This window comes from Thunnus maccoyii, chromosome 3, assembly GCF_910596095.1.
Source record: "Thunnus maccoyii chromosome 3, fThuMac1.1, whole genome shotgun sequence".
In the NCBI taxonomy this organism is placed as follows: domain Eukaryota; kingdom Metazoa; phylum Chordata; class Actinopteri; order Scombriformes; family Scombridae; genus Thunnus; species Thunnus maccoyii.
In genome coordinates this window covers 17,533,481-17,552,387 of record NC_056535.1, presented here as the reverse complement: position 1 = coordinate 17,552,387, position 18,907 = coordinate 17,533,481, and the positions used below count along the sequence as shown (strand labels likewise).

The window sequence follows — 18,907 nt, the reverse complement described above, 5'->3', positions numbered from 1 at the left end:
GACAGGCTTCTCACATGTTAAATGTCTAAATACAAGAACTTTGCTTCAATAAAAGTCAAATTTTCAGCACTACAGATCCATTTTTTGTGTGCTCCAAAAGGGCTTAGATTTGATTAAGTTCTAACCTGACGTTTCTGTATATTTGTCAGAGAGACAGATCCACATCCAGTAAGCAGAGCTAACACAGACAACTAAGTAAACACAACCATCCTACTGTGGGCTGATCTGAGGGCTCAGATTTGAAATCGTAATGCACAACACGTGCAGTCACATGTCAACACTGCAGGCTCTCTAAACAGGAGAATGATGATGCAGCTGTCCATTGAACAGTGCTGAATAATTCAAAGGACTACATACATCATCGGGACACACTACATGACCATGTAATCAGTGACAACAATTTCCTTTAATTAGCTAATTTAGTCAATTGTACTGCACATGTGTGGATGTATTACTAGTATTGATTATTGTCCAGACTGTAACAGAAGGTAAATGGAGGGTGAGAAGGGTGAGAGATTAGGGTTGTGACAGAGACTTTCTCATATTGTTTTGTTCAGACATTGGGGTCATAATGCCCCTTTTAGTGCCCTTTTTCTGTGTGTATTGTGCGTGTGCAAGAGTCAGAATCAATCATTACTCAAAAAACCTTTATAAACAGATCACATCACAAAAGAGACACTCTGGGGGGAAAAGGTTCTCTTTTTATTTATCTGAACATGACAATGTGTGTCTGTTTTGGAAATGAAAAACAAAAATCAGACCTGATTATCCACCGTAATCTTTCCAATAAATTATTCCAGCTGTGATATTTACCAGCACACAACATGGCCAAATAAAAAGATATAGATTTCACCCCTTTTCCTGTACAGTTTGCTACAATACTGGAACCAACAGGGCTTCATTATTGTAAACCAACAATTTACATACAATGGATCAATAACAGCACAGACATGAACAGGCACAGACAAGCCACACAAATGAATACGTTTAAATGAAAATCAATATATTTTAATATGATAAGAACCACAAAGGACAAGTAATAACTGCTCCTCATAAAACATGATTCAAGGCTTTCCTCTGAGAAATGAAAGCTCAAATCTGAACACTTAATTAGCGAGCAGGGACACACAGATAAAAAGGATGTGCGGCACATGTGTCACCGATGAATTTAAATGACCAGAAAGCAAAGAGGCAGCAGAACGAGCTCCTATTCTGATGATTCAAACCCCACTTTAACATCTGGATCCCACTAAACAGCCATTTCTTTGTCGTTCTGTCAACTTCTGTTGTTTTTATAATGGTGTTTTGTTTTTTTTGTTTTTTTAATGGCACGATGTCATCTAGAAGACCCACTAAAATGAAATATGTTTCCAATACACCCTCGTACAAGACATGACTGCTAATGATGCTACATTTGTCCAAGAAGTACAAACATCATTGTCCTTTTACAGTAATTCCCATCACAGATAATATTAAAGTACTTGTATGCTGCTTTTTTTTTTTTTTACATTTTTCACCCTGTTTTTGAGAGTATTTGAAGGGAATTGAGCCCCAACATACTGGACCAAATTTACTTCTTGCTCGAGTTCTGATGAAACTACAAATAACCTCACAGCAATACATTTCTGAGAAAGTCTCATATGTAACCATGTCAACATAGTTAGCAAACAGGCAATACAAAACCACAAAAATATTCATTTTATACACAAATTAAAACTGAATACTGTCATCATACACCAGTTTGTGATCAAACTACTACCTTGTCAAGATAAAATGAAAGTTCTTTGAGTCGTCGTGAGTTGAAAGTTGTCTGAAAATCCTACATTTCTCCTTTACTCTTCAAAAAGATTAAAATAGTTATGTTCCTCCTGTACGTTCCTCTATGCTGTCCCAAAATGTTTGTTCACTTAAATAAAATGAGTACAGAATATGTTCTATGTGATCTTTGTATGTGAGGTTAAAGTATAAAGATGCCACTCATTGTATCTCAGAATATCATTAACTTTCTAAAGTGAAGCCGAATAAGACTGAGGTGGAGATTGCTACAATGAACTTAAGCACAATCTTATTTTTTGGACTCAGCAAATCACAAAATGACCTGAAATGTACAAGGGGGGTAGACAAAATAACAGAGACAGCTTCCAATATGCAATCCAATACAAACACATCATAAAACTTGGCCTTGAGTGAAAAGTTTGACATTTTGGGAAATATTTCAATGAGAAGATCAATTGATTGTGGTATCAATCCTCTCAGCTAACTCTCAGCTAGAAAGCAAAGCGTATTTCTCTGTTAAAACCAACCATCTAGTTGAGTCTTGACAAAAACTGATCATAAGCTTCAGAAATGAAGGATTTATTGTTGGACTTCTTGTATTGAATTGCATTTATTACAATGTCCTCCTGATAATGTGTCTACCTCCTGTCTCTCTCTAGTTTAAACTGATTTAACTTTCTGATCCATCCTGACTGTTAACATGTCTGACCCTCCGAGCCTCCCATTTGGTCCTGATCAGACCCAGGCGTGGATGCTGCCCGCCCAGTCCAGCAGCCGCCCTCGGTACCAGGCACGTGTGATGGGCTGAATGAGAAGCAGGAGTCGAAACCTTCGGAGCAGCCCACAGAAGATTGCGGCCGCCACGACCACAAGCGGCGACATCATCACAAAGCCCAGGATGATGAGGGCGGAGCAGCTGTTGTCGTCAAGGTAACGGCAGATGGCAGAACGGGCGTCAAGGACCTATGAGGACAAACACAGGGGGGATCATAACAGTAGACAGAAGGACTCCGGATGACATGATGGACATTTACGAGCAGGAGCTGTTCCTCCTCTGTCACAAAGCACAGAGGTAGGATTTGTCATTCACTAGGTGTGATTAGTGTGTGCACGTGTGTGTTTGCATATGCTCAGGGTGCAGAAGTGAGACCGTGTGGGTAGCGGGGTGTGACAGAGTCTCTCCCAGCCTCCCTCTACAGTTCAGATAAGAACTGGCTCAGAGCTGTCTGTAACCCTCTGAGCTGTCAATCACCTGCGACAGCCAGCGGGAGGGAGAAGATGAAAAAGATGAAAAAGGGCAGAAAGAGGGCAAAAACAATGAACAGATGAGGGGAGAAAAAGCGAGAGGTGAGATCAGGGTGCACATGAGGTCAGCAGCTGAAAGTCACAGCTGCAGAAATGCACACTGGCATCCCTACAAGAGCAAACACCAGGGTTATACACACACACACACACACACACACACACACACACACACACACATACATACATACATACATACATACATACATAGAGTACAAGCACATTATCTCCTTTTCTCTGTAAAACTCACAAACACACTCAGACACATACTCAAAATGATTTGATTATGTCTGAAGCCTTTTCGGGTTAAACAATTTCCTATTGTAAGCTTTTTTCAAAAGGAAGTTCGCCTCTTACAGTGTACCCTAGCAACAGTAGTGTTTACCACTCACACACACACACACACACACGCACACACACACACACACATACAAACACACACACACATGTCTGTCAAGTGCACACTGTTTTCACTGAGTGCATTTTCCAAGTGTTGTCAGTGAGTCTGTGCACAGCTGGTGCTGGCATCAAACCAGACAGCCTTGTCTTCTCAGTGGGCCCCTCTCTCCATGTTCAGTCTGTCGTCACAATGAGGAGAATTCTTTGATTGACATTGTCTGTAATTGTTTGCTCTGAACTGACATTTGCTCTGCCCTAATCATGATTATTGTCTCATTGCACGCACACACTTTGCATGTTCTTAATTTGTCTGCTCTGTCATATGCTTCTCTGCCTCCGGAAACCAAATCATTCATAACCGAGACAACCAAGGCCACCGGCAGAAGGACGAATTGTATCAGGGATGGCCTGTCAGAAGGTGGGGTGAGGTGAGTCAAGGAAAGAGCTGTAGATCTTCACAGGATGATTTGGCATGATGCCTCTACTGGTGATCTGTCAGCTCATCGTGTAACACAAAAAATGAGCCACACCCGTCTCCTCACCTCTTAACCAAAAACACTGTCAGACAGGCTCCAACATCTAAGTTTGGACTTAATGTCCTTTGGATGGACATCTTGTTCACAATAGACAGCAATAAGAACATCATAAAGAATAAGCCTAAATACCTTTGTTGAGAGGATTTTAGGTGTAGGCGTATAACTTATGCTGCCAAGACTTTCCCTTAAGGCTCTGCTTATCTGTTTATTTCCAACAGAGGCTCCAGGCATCCGTGCCACTTTTATTAAGAGATTAACCTGCCATTCTCCACAAATTACATTGCCTAAACTTCCAGTAAAGTTAAAGGAGACGGAGTGGGCAGGAGTAGTGCAATCCCTCCTTGTCAAAGATTGGTAATATACATCATGTTGGAGCAGAGCACTGTCCTCTTAAACCTACATTAGGTCATTTTTTGGCCATTTGGAGGCAACAGAAACAAGTTGTAAACACAACATTGACACAATCATTTTTAAAGCTGATACAGTAAAAATGTTAGCAGATGGTTGCTTATTTCTGGCCACCTTTTGAACGTAAGTCCAATATTCACTCTCCTTTAGCACTGTTTTGTTCTTCCGAAATTCCTGTGGGAAATATGTGGTTCTTTAGCTGCTAAATGCTAGACAATTTTCACCAGCTAATCATTAACTTTGTCTGTCTGCTGTCATGCTGAAAACAGCTTCCTGCTGTGAAGGAAAATGGCGCTGATGAGAGCGGTGAGAGTGAACCATAACAACAAAGTTGAGGGCTGTAAAAGCAAAACAAAGAGCTGAAAAACGAAGCATCACTCCATAGAGCTCAGTGTAACTGCAGAGTTTGGTGATATTCTCTTTGGGTTTGTCACTAAAAGCAACACCTTTCACTTCAAGTAGTTATTTGATCTACTGTTATTATGAAATATTGATAAAGCTGCTATTGGTATAATTGCTTTAATGGCCATCAACACAGGCACAAAAGTTTTTCTCATTTCTTCCATATTCTCATTCCTTAAGACTGACTGTTTTAACTTTGACTTATTTGTTGCAAATGATGACAACATCTCCAAAACCTTTATATTAACCTGTGGGGTTCCTCAAGGATCAATTTTAGGGCCACTTCTTTTTAATCTGTTACCCTTGGGTGAGATGTCATCAGGAGACACAGCATCTCTGTGCCGATGACACACAGCTTTATGTCTCCTGATGACACAGGACTAATTGATTCTCTTTATAGACCTTATTCAGATATGAATGTCTGGATGTCACAAAACTTTTTACAGCTCAACCAGGATAAAACTGAAATTTTAGTCATAGGTTCTAAGGCTCAGAGAGAGAAATTGGTCATAAAATTAAATTCCCTTTGACTTAGCCTGAGCAAACAAGCAAGTAACCTTGGTGTGGTCTTTGACTCAGAACTGAACTTTAAGGCTCATGTGGGGTTTGTCACCAAATCTTCTTTTTATCACCTCAAAAATATTGCTAAAGTGCAACCATTTCTCTCTCTGAGTGACACAGAAAGACCAATGGACACTTTTAAATCGAGTAGGCTGGACTATTGTGATGCTCTCCTATCTGGTCTACACAAAAAAGTTATAAATCAACTACAGCTGATTCAGAACTTTGCAGCCCGAGTGCTGACTGGGACCAGAAGAAGACAACACATTACACCTGTTTCAAAGTCCTGACATTGGTTCCCTGTCAGTTTCCATATTGATTTTAATTTTTTTTTACTTGTTTTTAAAACACATCATGGTCTTGCACCAGCCTACATGTCTCACATGCTTACAGTGTATGAACCAGTACGGCCGCTCAGGTCCTCGGACACGAATCTTTTAGTTGTTCCAAAGTGAAGGACTGAAACCTTTGATGACGCAGCTTTTAGCTCTTATACTCTAAGCTGCATGGGGGACTTTACATGGGGGAAGAAAAGTAGGAAAGGTTCCTGCCAGAGACCACTTAGACCACTTTTGATTGGGACGCAGCAGGGACATTGCGTAGCATATGTCTCAGACGACTAGGTCGGGGGGGTGCTCCAATTACATGGTTTTAAGGACACATCCAGCATAGTGATTAGTAGTACAGGGTTGCCATGGGTGACCAAATCAAAATTTGATACTTATAAGGTTATTGGTGGATAAACAGTAGCATTGGTGGAAAGTATTGTGATATTTTGGAGAACAAAATTGTACCGTGATGAGGAAGCCAAGTATCAATATTTTATTATATTTATTTTATTAGCATATTAACATTTTAAAATGCATTGAATCTTGTTCTAAATACATATAGTAGTGTAGTTACCCAAACACCATACTCTGTATGTTTGTTTCCAGTAAATCTGTAATGTTAATAAATGTTTTGTAGTTTGACAAGGTTATTCAATCTTGTCTACTTTTGTTTTTCACATTTGTTACCTTTATTAGACAGTGACAGTAAAGATACAGAGAGGAAACATGGGGAGAGAGAGAGGGTTTGACATGCAACTACTTCCTGATCAGAATAAAAGTTTGTGTTTAAATGACATGCCTCTTAACCTCTAGGCCACTGGATGTGCCCACTCCTAACCATATGACAAACCCATTTGTTGAGAGGCAAGTGAGTGAAAAATCTTTGAGGGCATAATTTGCAGCAAAAAATCTGATAAATTGTAAAACATCACATATCTTTTTGGACAACTCAACTATCAGAAATCATTACAATCATTTTAAAAAAATCACAATATTTCACAGGTGCTTAATTGAAAGACGCTGTACCATGATTCTTCCCACCAGTAAACAGTATCCTTTAATAGCACAGTCTTGATTCTTTGCTAGTGTCTACATCAGCTCAGTATCTTGCAGCTAAGCATGCAGAGGCAGGATTATCTGAGATGCAGCTATAACTTTACAACCTGCATTTTGGAGACCTATATCCCGTCAACTCTCCTGTCAAGTCTCCTGCTACAAAGACAATAAACAACAGAATAATATCCACAGTATAACCACAGTGCTGCTGACAACTCACCCTGGAGTGGCAGAGAAAACCAACGTAGAGCAGCAGCATCGCAGGCAGCAGCACCACGCAGAAGACCACAGCCAGGAGCAGAGCACTGGCTAAGATGACGCATAGGTTCCAGAGAATGAGACCTGCCCCACAGGCCACGCAGCCGCACCTGCCCCTGCGGCTGCCCCATGCGCTGCCTCCACTGTGGGCCACGGGAGGGGGCAGCATCTTCACTCCTTCCCCGATCCAGAGCTGCTCCTCTTTTTCCTCCTCACCTGAACCCCCGTCATCCAGGTCCACGTCCATACCACACATCTGAGAGACAAAGAGATGTTTTCAGGAAAGGTTTGAAGCTTGAGGGTGACGTCTGGTTACTTAACTGGCACATTCTTGATCTGTAAGCCTCATTACTTTATTGAATGCAAAAGAGATGTGACAACCACAAAATGATAAGATGCTGTGTTGTTTCCTGTGGACTGTGAGCCCATGTTGTCCCCATTTAAGTGGTGTGAGTAGTGAAAAGAACTGATGAAAAACAAGTCTTTAAAATATCTGCATTTGATTTTTCTTAGTTTGTCATCACTCTCATGTTTAATCACACCTCCAAAACACCTTAAGTGTGCCCTTATTCTCCAGACTGGCTGCTGATTGCTTCAGCTGAATCTGATTTTTGCATGCATGTTGAATTTTAAAACCTTAAATAAGAATAGTAACCCCTGTCCGCTCTCTGCCCTCTGATTTTTTCCGATAACTCATTAGACAATGTAAATGAGGAACCTATAGCTTGACTTTACACACACACACACAGACCCACTTAACTGTCTTCCCATCGCTCCTCTGATCAATCTCATCGATCAGGGCTTTGTCACTAAAGCCCGGACTGTCTGTCAATACGATTGAATCAGTCCAAAACCTGAACAACCTGCTGCTAAGCTGCAGAGACAAACCAGGACAGATGAGCATCATACTGGATTCAAAACATGCTCTGGTCCTCAGTGCAGCCTCAGCAAAGCTTTTTTTTAATCCTTTGCTTTTCGTCAGATACCCAGCTGTTCTTTTATCTTTGATAGTTAGAATAATGTGTGTTTTGGGTTCATATTTTATTTTAGACTTTGCTACTCTGCTTTTTCTCTCAAGAAACAGTTAAACCACGAACATTAACTACATGCATATGATGGAGTTGCCCAATGTAAGGATATAACAGAGCGTTAAATCAATAATTATTGCTTACCTTGAAGTGTAAATCCCGTTAATCCCTCGAGCGTTCTTGTTGAAATCGTCTCTCAGAGATCGTCCCGGAGCTCCTAGATTCCGTGCAAAATCAAATAAATACTTATAGTGCCAGGTTTTGTTTTTTGTTTTTTTTTGTTTTTTTTGCAGCAGCAGCAGCAGCGGAGAGAAGCACCTGTGAGTTGAACCCTGCGCTGCCGGAGTGATGCTGATGCGAGGACCGAGCGACCCCGGGCCGCGCGCACCACTGCCCCGTGCGCGCTCACGCGGCCGCAGAGCAGTTAAACACACAAAAAAACAACTATTGTATAAGAAATTAAAATGTATTTTTGTTTTCAGTTTTGTAACAGGACACGCGCGGACACATCTCCACACCGCCTCACTGTTGTTGCTCCAATATACCTGCAAAAATTTTAATGACAAAATGATGAGAAAAGATTGAGGAGCACAAAGGGGTGGGGTATCAGACATCCACGTCATTGTTCTACATTTTCTGGCATATATATCTGTTATAGACATGTAGGCCTACATAAATATATAGGCCTACAACTTTGGGTCCCCAGAACCACACTTTTTTGTCCTTTAGATAGATCTTTAATTCATAAATGGGCAGGTGCACCTCTTACCTTCAGGTGATTGGCTGCAGAGAATCAGTTCCAAAATCAGTTTATTAACAACTGTACACTTCATGGAGTGTTGTTAAAAGCATGGTTTATCACAAAATGAGTAACTAAATACCATTTATTAATGGAATACAATACAATAGTATAATAACATTATCATCAAATAGAAATGATAAACAACCAACCAAATGGATTTTCACAGCCTGGCAACCAAAGACTTGTTCTTGTTAATGGCTTTTAGCTGATACATAAACCATTAGCAAATGCCATTAAGTAAGCCATTAGTTACAACTCAAAGGATAGGTTCACAGTTTTTCAAGTCTGTCTTTAAACAACCATCAAGTGCTCATATGAACATTGAAAGTTTAGGCATGAGGCTGCTGCAATCATCCACATGCTTAAACCATCAAGAGCTTTCAATGTAAGTGGTGGGCAACAAAATCCACAAGTCCTCATTTTGAGAAAAAAAAAAATATTTAAAAGTTTATCTGAGGCTAATGTGAGGCTTAAGCCATCCAAATTTCCCTCTTTTTTTGTTACTATCCTTCCACTGCAGCTGAACAGCCCCAAAGAGAGAGCTTGTACCAAACCTGGAAGATATCCAATTGATTTGACTAATTTGGATGGGCCGCAGTTTTATATTAGCTTCATATAAACTTTTAAATACATTTGCATAAAAAGAGAACTGTGGATTTTGTCCCCCATCACTACTACTTTCACTCTTAATTTGGATACCTGCCGACTTTTAAGACAGATTTGAAAAATTGTGACCGTATCCTTTAAAAACCCTTTATAAAGTGTTCCTTATTAGAAAATGGTGCTATTTCTGTAAGCTTAAATATGTACTAAATGGTTGTGAAATTTCATAAAGGGCAAAGTTCTGGATCCAGTGCATACTTTCTAGATAAGCTGGTTGGCAATGGACAGCATGTTAGTTCTTCTAACCTTTATCAGTTCATTCTATAGAGCCAATACAGAACATTTCTTACAACTAAATTAAAATTAAAAGCTGCTCGTAGACTAGATCTGTTCATCTTTTTATCTGTCCGGTCAAGTGATCTCTGGTTTACACAAGTAAATGTATGTCAGTGTTGTCAGATAATCAGATGACAGCCCAAGAAAATGGGATTAAGATGTGCTCATTGCTAGAGGTCACACATACAGTAAAGAGTAAGCACCGGGTCTCACTCTTTGCACTCTGCTGCACGGAGAGAAATTATGAGTTTATTTTAAACTTGTTGAAAGATGATAATATCCATCGAGGCCGGTCTGTGTGTCTGTAAGCGTTAAAAGGGAAAAAACTACATCAAAGGTTGATAAATGACAATAAGCCGTGACATGTTCAGAAATGTTCCTCTGAGTTCTCCCCTCTGCAGTCTGCCTCTCACTAACCTCGGAGCATCGTCAGCTGTGTGGCAGTGAGATAAGGAGATGATCGATTTGTTTTGCAGCGCAGACAGACAGTCAACCTTTCGCTGTTCTAATTTAATTACTCAGAACTCAGAAGAGAGAAAAGATGGGAGGATATGTGACACGCAGTTGACGAGAAATGGAAGGAAAGATCTCGTCTGGACGTAGCGAGATGGAGAAGAGTGAATGATTGATGAGGCAGAGGAGGAGGAGAGTCTGGGGGCGGGGTGGTGGTGGGGTTTCCGCTCGATTTACTGTCTGGTTTTTGAGAAGTTGAAAAGTTGGATTGTGTTCAGTAAATATAACCTCTGTGGATTCTACCTGTAACCTCTGCTGACATCTGCTGGACTGTCTGTGAACTTTTTGAACAAAGTGTAGCACACACACAAACACACACAAACACACACACACACACACATTTTTTGGCAGGCACTTGAAACAATGTTCTTCAGTAATGTCCTCCTGCTTTCCATTATTGACTGGTTTTGTTGTGTAAAAGGTTCAGTTGACTTTAACACGACCGCGACCACAAACTGAACATCGTCTTTGTTTCCCTTCAGGACCATCAAGCTCTTTGTGTGAATCTCTGGTTTATCCATTTACTGAACAGCATTCTGCGGGTTGCTATGGTAATTTATTTTACTGCAGTGACTTTCAGGTCAACAAGTAGCACATAAAAACCAACAGTTTTAGGTGATTATCCATCTATCTATCTATCAGCCTTATCTTTGGTACTAACTACTTTCCTCGGTTACAACACTGAGCAATTATGTGATTATATTAATGTTATTTCATTCATATTATTTCTGATGTATTGTTACTGTAGTGACTTACATCATGTCAGCATCCACAATAACATTATTAGAGCCAATTTTGCAATAATAATGTAATACTAAGACCACAGCGTTTAGCGGTGTGTTAAAAGCAAGATAAACTGGGAATACATGGTAATGCTTCATTTGACATGTCTGAATCTTTCCAAAATGTTTTCTAGGACATTCAGAATGTTTCTGGAAATGTAATTAGGTACTAATTATAGGGGAAATAGGGGTTTAATTAGGCTATTCACTTATTATTGGAAACATTATTATTCATATTGTTCAATTGTGCTTGTCTGTGGACAAATTTTCATATTTTTGCATATACAGCTGACCTGCTGTGTTCTGACTAAAAGACTCAAGGTTTGATTAGCTATTAGAAATTAACTTATTATGTACCAATTGAACAGTGTCTCTATGTTCCCTAAATTAGTGGGTCGTAGTAAGAAGGTCAAGAAAACCTTTTAAGTTATTAAGAAATAATTGGACATGAGAGACCAATAAAATAGAGTAAATGTACTGAAATAAGATCATTATTTCATTGTGGGAATTATATTATCGTTGTTTAATAATTTATGTTTAATTCATAACACAAAACTAAAGGAATCTTGCTACTTTTAATGAGTTTTGAAATGACTTCAACTGAAAATTAATATTTTTTATATTATCTTGCTTTAAAAATAACTATACATTGCCCACATTCAACTGAATGTCCATTATTATAAAACAAGGCCCATTTTTGAACCCCAACTAACAGAACTGAATCCCTTAAATTCCTTTGTAGTGTACTTTTTCCTCTCTGACTCTGGGGTTTGACTTCAATTGACAGGTTTACTCTTCTAGCTTAATACTTTTTATGTGTCTATTTTAATACAATGCTCACATGCATCTACTTGTACTTATAAATAATTATTGATTGCTGTAATCACTCTTCCTCTCCACGTTGGCCATGAAGAGAAATTTTCCAAACGTGACTCTAATTTTAGAGTTGGGGGTCAAAATCTAGAGTCCTTGTTGTGTGCAAAAATGCATTCTAGGGACGTGAACCTATCCTTTAAATTCTGTGTTATCTTTAAGTTGACAAATCACAAAATAACATTGGTAAACAAGTGAAAGTATTTGGTATAAATTCTCTCTGTGGCATCTCATTACACTTTCTGGCACACCGAGATCAGATTCAGGCCAATAAAGCCCTGAACAACAGGGTCTCTTCACATCATGTAACTCTTCTGTCTTCCAGTACATGACACCAGCATGTATTAAATGTCTGTCCATGACTGGAGTTTTGTTGATCAAAGAAAACACAGACCATTTGACATGACCCAAACTCAAACGGCAGCCACACGATAATACAGCCTCTGCTCCCCTTTTAGAAACACTGAAAGGAAACTGTGGGTACTACGTTGGTTCAACACAAAGAGGCTTTCTCCAACTGTAGTGACAGAAATAGAGAGAGAGGATGTGTATGAATACAACAAAGGGCAGTTATCACAACAATAGAATTTATTGCATTCAAAGCAGATTAAAAGTAACGAGACTACAGCTTATTAACAGACTATAGTCATGTCTGGATACACAAATGCACACATATGCACGTGTTAATCAGCAAACAAAAAGAGTGCATTATAGGCTGGTGTGTTTGTTTACTCTACATACAATAGAGTTTATTTTGATAGCATGACTTTGTGAGTGTGTGTGTGTGTGTGTGTGCCTTTAGAGAAACGTTTAACACAAAGTGAAGTCATATCCTCAAAGTGCCTTTGCAATACTACAGATTGGTACAAAGGATGCAATGTGGAGGAGAGTAAGAGAGGGCGGAAGAGATGAGCAAAGTGACAAAAAAAAAAAAATAACAAGCAGAAAAATGACAGACCTACCCTCCGTCTGATGTGTGTGGTAGTGTGTGATGGTCTGTGTGTGGGTGACCATGCTTAGAGTGTGTATCTGAATGGGGCAGAGGGTGAGACTGAGCCCCGCTGAGGGTGTCAGATAAAGACGGAGCGTCCAGGCCGTTGTCTGCTGGATACAGCTGCATCACCGCCCCCTCCTGGGCACCTTCCTTACTGCAGGACTGGCAGCTGCAGTGGAAGATCCTCTCCACCAGCTTATCCACACGAGGAGACTCTTCATTGCCCGGGCACTCCAGAGTCACCTGTGGGCACACACAGATACATATAAATACATGCATATATACGCACGAACACACAGGTGAGTGTCTTGGTTTCATATCTAGAAGTTAAACCAGATTGCTGCTGGTTTGTAAAACCACGTGTCCTGTAAGTGGCCTAGCGATGAATCCTAACAGGTGCTTTATTTCCTTCTCCATACAATATAGAAAATAAAACATAAAAAAAACAGTAAAGGTGAAAGAACTACATTCTGGTCCATGAAAATATTCTGAACAAAAACATATAAAATGAATGAGTGGCTCCGTAACTATGGGGGACAAGGGAACATCTTGTTTTTGACGGTATCATTTTTACTGTAAATTGTGTGAGAATATAAAATGAGTGCAACTGATACTAAACTATGGTTAACTATATAAGGGGTGTGATTTCTTCCATTATTACTTCTTTTAGCTATTTCTATTTGGTGATTTATATTTTCTTCTTTACTTACCTTCGGTCAATATCTTATCTTATCTTAACTGATGTATTGATGTATTTAGTAATTCATTCAATTTTTTATCTCCTTCCAAAGTTTATGTTTTTGGCTGAATGTGTGTTTTTTTGTCCCACCTGCTTCCAGATTCTTACTCCTTAGTAGTGTGTTTTTGTTTTGTCTGATCACATTATTGTTGTTTGTGCCGTGAATGTATTGTCTGATTGTGTTGACAATTGAATAAAGAAATACTGAGAAAACATAAATATGAAACAAACTGAAAATATACCCAAAAAAACAAAAAAAACCCTGTAAACCACAGCGTTGCACAACCTCAACCGGCTCTCTGGACCTCACACAACTTCCCCTCACTGTTTGCATTATCCACTGAAAATGATCATTCAGCAATTTTATCGAGATCTACCACAAGGGCAGAACCAGCACGGAGAAGTATCCTCTTTCATGGGAGCCAATTTTGGTATTTTTCTAACTATATTTTGTTTAAAGTCCTGCAACAATAACCGTAACCACAGACATAAACATCCATTTCCAGATAATTAAAAGTGAGGTGAGACTGTACATGGACTTTCTTTGGCCTTTCTCACACAACAAAATAGTAAGAAATTTAATTAATCTATCAGGTAACAGCTGTGCTCTCAAAGTGATACAATATTTTCCACCGAAACATGAGGTGACCTCACCTGTGGTCCCACCCGCCTAGCCTACCTGGCAGCTTTCCAAACTACATACACACCACAAAGCCTTTGTTGTCGCAAGACTGGATTCCTTCTGGCTAAAAGGGACAATGTACTTTAGAGGAATATAAAACACAGTCTAAAGGTTCACAGTGAACCACAGAAATCTATTGAAAATCCTCCATTTAATTTTTTTCCTCTGCTTTTTGTTCGAGAGTGAACTGAACGGTACATGCTTGCCATCTTTCATGTTGGAAACTTGTGGTTTGTGTGTGAGTTTGACAAGTCCGTGTTGGTGTGTGCTTGCTATGTGAGCTAATGTGCAATAACTCTTACCACTTCCCACTGCGTCTGGGCAGGCATGCAGGAGTCGCAGTGCACCAGAGACTCGGTTGACTGCGGGAATGTGTTGGGGACGCTGTAACTGAAACACTGGCCCAGACAAGCTCTGCGAGGAGGACAGAGTGCGTTATTTCCACGTGCCTACACACACAACGTGCTTCATGGTCAGAGCATTCAGGCCTGTGTAAGCAAGAGCTGCAGGGTAAAAGAAAACAGTCTGAAATCTGAACTGATTCACCAGGTCTGAGGATGCCCCATGCCGATGCCTCTGGCCAAACATATGATTATACATGGAGACTTGTTATTCATAAATGTGAAGTGAATCACCGGTCAGCTTGTGATAATAAATGAAAATAATGATAAGAATTTTGGTCCTTCTAGAAATTGTGTTAGAAATTGGAAGCAATGTGCAGAAGTTGGGCTTCTTGCCACTGTGGGGATTGCAGCTTTCTTTCAACCACATGGTTTATTAATGTTGTAAAACTAAAAAACTGAAGGGAAGAACATACCAATGTTTCCTGAGTGAACTTTACTAGAAAAACAAATGAACTTTAACCCAACTGTACCCTCGCAATTAACTAACTTGAAGGCAGTAAAGAAACTGTTTGCAAGTGCGGCAGTAGTTTATTTGCATGTTTGGTCCATTTACTACAGAGCAGGCAAACTTAAATAAGTCTGGTTCTGTTTTATATTTTTCATATTGTCAACAAATCCCATGAAAATACCAAAACAAACAATGAACTGATCCTAATAACAAGTATTGTCTGTGTAGCCAAAGCCTGATATGTCCTACTCCTCTGGTGCCACAGGGCTCCATTGTTGTCCAAAAAAACACATCACTGAGCCACAGCGTTGCACTGAGTGACATGTTTCTTTATTAACATGGACACTGGCACTGTAGTTTGTTTTGATTCAATCCAACAAACACCATCCTGCTGCTGTAAATACTCACTACAGCACCAAATGTGTATTAATCCGTGGTTGAAAATAGTCCCCAACAAACTATTTACTCCTGTTTGAGTAATGTTTGCAAAAAAAAAAAAACCTACAGTGCCTGGAATTTCTAGGAAATAATTTTGCCTTTTTTAAAAAAAAAAAAAAAATTCAAGTATATATTTATGGCCTGTTTTAAAGATTTACATCTTGAGTTGGAAGCAATGGGCTGAGGGGCTGAGAACAACAGGCAGAGTAGGGAAGTCAGAAGAGATTAACACACTGTTGGTTTTGGTCTTCTTGTGGGATTTGTTGACATTTAGAAAAATATGAACCTCGCTGGCCAAAGAATATCTTTCATTTTGGGATTTTTGAATGTGGTTTTCCAACCATTAATTTCAGGACAGTATGGAAATCAAAACGCAGGGTTGAAATCTGCTCCGCATGTAGGTAATAAGTTATTTATTTATACTTTTTTAAATTTAAGTACACACACATATAGATGTTATAGATGGATTACCTATCTAACACAAGTGTCAAGTCTCAGCAGGTCAATTTTCATATTACATACAACATCCAAAATCACAATACTGTAGTACTTTCTGTCAAGGTTCCTTGATATTTATGCTGCACCAAACACAGCAGTTAGTCAGTGCCAACTCCAGTGTGCCCTACAAGTTGAAAGAGACATGACTCTGAGGATGCAACTTATTGACTTCAAGCCTTTTCCGCATTATACACTTTTTTTTCCTACTGTACTGAGAAACTGTCAGACAGAGGGAGAAAGAGAGACAGAGAGGGCCTTCATCCTGACCTGTTTTGAATAGAGCGAGGCTGACATCCCGTGTGCCCGACTATCTGCGTGATGTTCTTGGCTTCGCACCAGGCGCTCTTGTCAGGGAACAGCGCCAGGCGGTTGATGTGTGCAGGCGGTGCCGCTGAATACAGTGCAAACAGTGCGCAGCAAATCTGAATCCTCTGCCACATGACTGCACCTAAAGGGGCAGAAAACCACAGCATGTTACCGCTCTGTTAACCTTGTTCGGGACAAAAAAAAAAAACCTCAATCAAAAGAGTAGTCACACACTCTCTTGATGTCTTTTGATGTCTACTGGTCAGATAGTTTAACAATTAATATATGAAATGTGAACTTTGCATATCCCTGCTGATGTGGATTGACAACTTCCTGGTGATTAGCAGCTTGGAACCCAGATGTCTCTCTGCTTCGTATCTTGTCCAGTTTGTCCGGGTTTGGATCTTTTTGGATGATTGAAAGAGACAGTCTCCTTAATTGTCAAAATCACCAGCTGCAGAGAGAACATTATACTGGGTTCAAAAGGGGACAAAAAGATGAGAGGGAGAGTCAACCGCCTGCCCTATAGGCCCCACCACCTGACTTCAATACCGAGGCTCTCTGCTCTGTTTCACGTTCTTCTTTAAAAATGCCTCAACCAGTCACGTCATTTACAACCTCCAAAATCGTTTTCTCCTGCTGCTTATAAAAAGTGGCTAGTGGTCACCCACGTTGACTACTTTACACACTTTTCTGCACTTTCATGCGCCTCTGACACATGAATGTTTGCTTTATCTACAAGGGGCTGCTGCTGGTGAAGGAGGGGGCTCGGTTTAATAAATATCTATCAGTATTGGAGGTTTTTTTTTTTTTTTTTTTGGTCTGTTTTAAGTTTTTTGACAGACTTCAAGAGTCCAGGCTTGGATTTTGTCGGTGAACAATTTCACCAGTTAACATTTTTGCTTTAACCTCAGATAACAGACTGAGCACCTTATGGACGTTACTGCTAAAGTGGTAAGTTAACGCGTTACTGTAACGAATAAGTTACTGTTTCAAATACAGTAACGACTACTAAAAGTCGTTATTTCCCCCCAAGGGATAAGAAATATTTAACCAGACTATTAAATCTGAATGCTAGTCGCATTCAACCGCAATCTCTCCATAAACGGATCCAATAACGTAACGTACGTTAACGTCAGTTAGCGCTCAAGTTCCTTTTAACGGCTGATACAAGCTACAGAGTTGTAGCCTAAAAAATATGTTCTTGCTGCCTTTTATTAACCACACTATCCACTCCCATTTATCTAGCGTTATATAATTTAAGCAAAAGTAGTTTCCGTGATTTTTCACCGGCAGGGTCACTCGGTTTTATTCGAGTAACTAAGTTACTTCGGGAAGGTGGAAGAAGCTCCAGTTTTTTAACAATTTGTAGTGTTAGCAAGCTAACAAACGGAGGAAAAGTAACCTCGAGGTTAGTAGGAAAAGTACCAAACATGATGCATAGCAGCTCCTGCTAAAAAAGTTTACTAATGACATTACTTTTCAAACGAGTAATGAAGTACTTTATGAGTAACGAGCTCCAACAGTGGTCGTAGTTGAGACACTTACCACCTCTCGCCGACCTCGGGGGAACACTGCGCAACGTCCCGCTGAGCTCAGCCCCCTCACCGAAACCTACACACGGGCTCCTAAAACCAGGGGATGCGGCTTGCCGTCGGATATTAACCGTGCGCTGATTATTAAAGGAAAATGTGAGCACTTCTTGAGCGGCGAGGATACATCCGAGCTTGGTCTGTCATAAAACAGTTACATCATCCGGAAAGAAAAAGAGCCGTCCGTCCGTCCGCCGGGGAAGGATGGGGAGATGGGGCAGAGCGCTATCTCATCTGAGGATCCATCAGCCCGGACCGTCCCTCCCCTTTGTTCTCTTCCCGTTCAGTCTTAAATTCCCATGTAACTCCGCTGAAAAACACTTTCCAAGTTGTTTGTCTTTTGTTGTAAAACTCTCGAGCAGGGGTGAGGCGCGGTGGAGCCCTCAGACAGGGGTCCTGCTGTGCCGTTTCTGGACGAAAGTAAAACGGGGAGGGAGGGAAAAAACTGCTGGGAAGGTTTTTTAAGTGTTTCCCTAAGTAGGAGCGAGGCGAGACCACAGATCAGATTTACAGGACAAAATATAACAAGATTACACAAATAGGGCTTATTTACAGTCATGAGGCAAATTAGCAGTTACATCTGGGGTTACTTTAGTTTACTGATTACTAACATACGTTTTTAGATTTAAACACTGTAGCCTATTAATACCACTATAGCCTAATAATGCAATACAACTGGAAAACAGATGGACAGACTGTATAGAAATTACATTTAGGAAATTGAAATGATATGAATAGCAGATCACTTCAACTCATGACAACTTGATCTAATTAAGGTCCCTCAGTATGTTTGGATTGAGACCACTGACAGACTCATGAGCACATGTTGCTGAAAGGCATTA

General features: G+C 40.1%; 2 protein-coding genes across 4 annotated transcripts; both read right to left on the bottom strand.

Annotated features, from left to right (window-relative positions):
• Positions 1 to 700: 700 nt before the first annotated feature.
• LOC121893916 (transmembrane protein 88) lies at positions 701 to 8,565 on the bottom strand. 2 transcript variants are annotated; one of them, XM_042406088.1, is made up of 4 exons: positions 8,374 to 8,565; positions 8,200 to 8,272; positions 6,990 to 7,283; positions 701 to 2,739 (listed from the first exon to the last, which is right to left on the bottom strand). In XM_042406088.1, the coding sequence occupies exons 3-4, from the start codon at positions 7,281 to 7,283 to the stop codon at positions 2,512 to 2,514; spliced, it is 522 nt and encodes a 173-aa protein (XP_042262022.1). In that variant the 5' UTR covers positions 8,200 to 8,272; positions 8,374 to 8,565; the 3' UTR covers positions 701 to 2,511. The 2 variants fall into 2 exon arrangements, with proteins under 2 accessions (XP_042262022.1, XP_042262021.1); XM_042406087.1 differs by having other exon boundaries at positions 8,200 to 8,565.
• A 3,969-nt stretch (positions 8,566 to 12,534) lies between these two features.
• Positions 12,535 to 18,191, bottom strand: nbl1 (NBL1, DAN family BMP antagonist). 2 transcript variants are annotated; one of them, XM_042406085.1, is made up of 4 exons: positions 18,022 to 18,191; positions 16,435 to 16,615; positions 14,682 to 14,793; positions 12,535 to 13,201 (listed from the first exon to the last, which is right to left on the bottom strand). In XM_042406085.1, exons 2-4 carry the CDS (start codon positions 16,605 to 16,607, stop codon positions 12,923 to 12,925), a joined length of 564 nt encoding a protein of 187 aa, XP_042262019.1. In that variant the 5' UTR covers positions 16,608 to 16,615; positions 18,022 to 18,191; the 3' UTR covers positions 12,535 to 12,922. The 2 variants fall into 2 exon arrangements, with proteins under 2 accessions (XP_042262019.1, XP_042262018.1); XM_042406084.1 differs by lacking the exon at positions 18,022 to 18,191 and adding an exon at positions 16,708 to 17,239.
• Between the last annotated feature and the right edge of the window lie 716 nt (positions 18,192 to 18,907).

What these genes read in the sequence shown, in the direction of transcription:
- LOC121893916 (XM_042406087.1), bottom strand. Translation starts at nt 7,283, where the DNA reads ATGTGTGGTATGGACGTGGACCTGGATGACGGGGGTTCAGGTGAGGAG. An exon ending in GTTTTCTCTGCCACTCCAGG is followed by an intron (nt 2,740 to 6,989) that starts GTGAGTTGTCAG and finishes TTGTCCTCATAG; the next exon opens with GTCCTTGACGCCCGTTCTGC.
- nbl1 (XM_042406085.1), bottom strand. Translation starts at nt 16,607, where the DNA reads ATGTGGCAGAGGATTCAGATTTGCTGCGCACTGTTTGCACTGTATTCA. An exon ending in CCTCGCTCTATTCAAAACAG is followed by an intron (nt 14,794 to 16,434) that starts GTCAGGATGAAG and finishes TCCTCCTCGCAG; the next exon opens with AGCTTGTCTGGGCCAGTGTT. An exon ending in CCCAGACGCAGTGGGAAGTG is followed by an intron (nt 13,202 to 14,681) that starts GTAAGAGTTATT and finishes GTGTGCCCACAG; the next exon opens with GTGACTCTGGAGTGCCCGGG.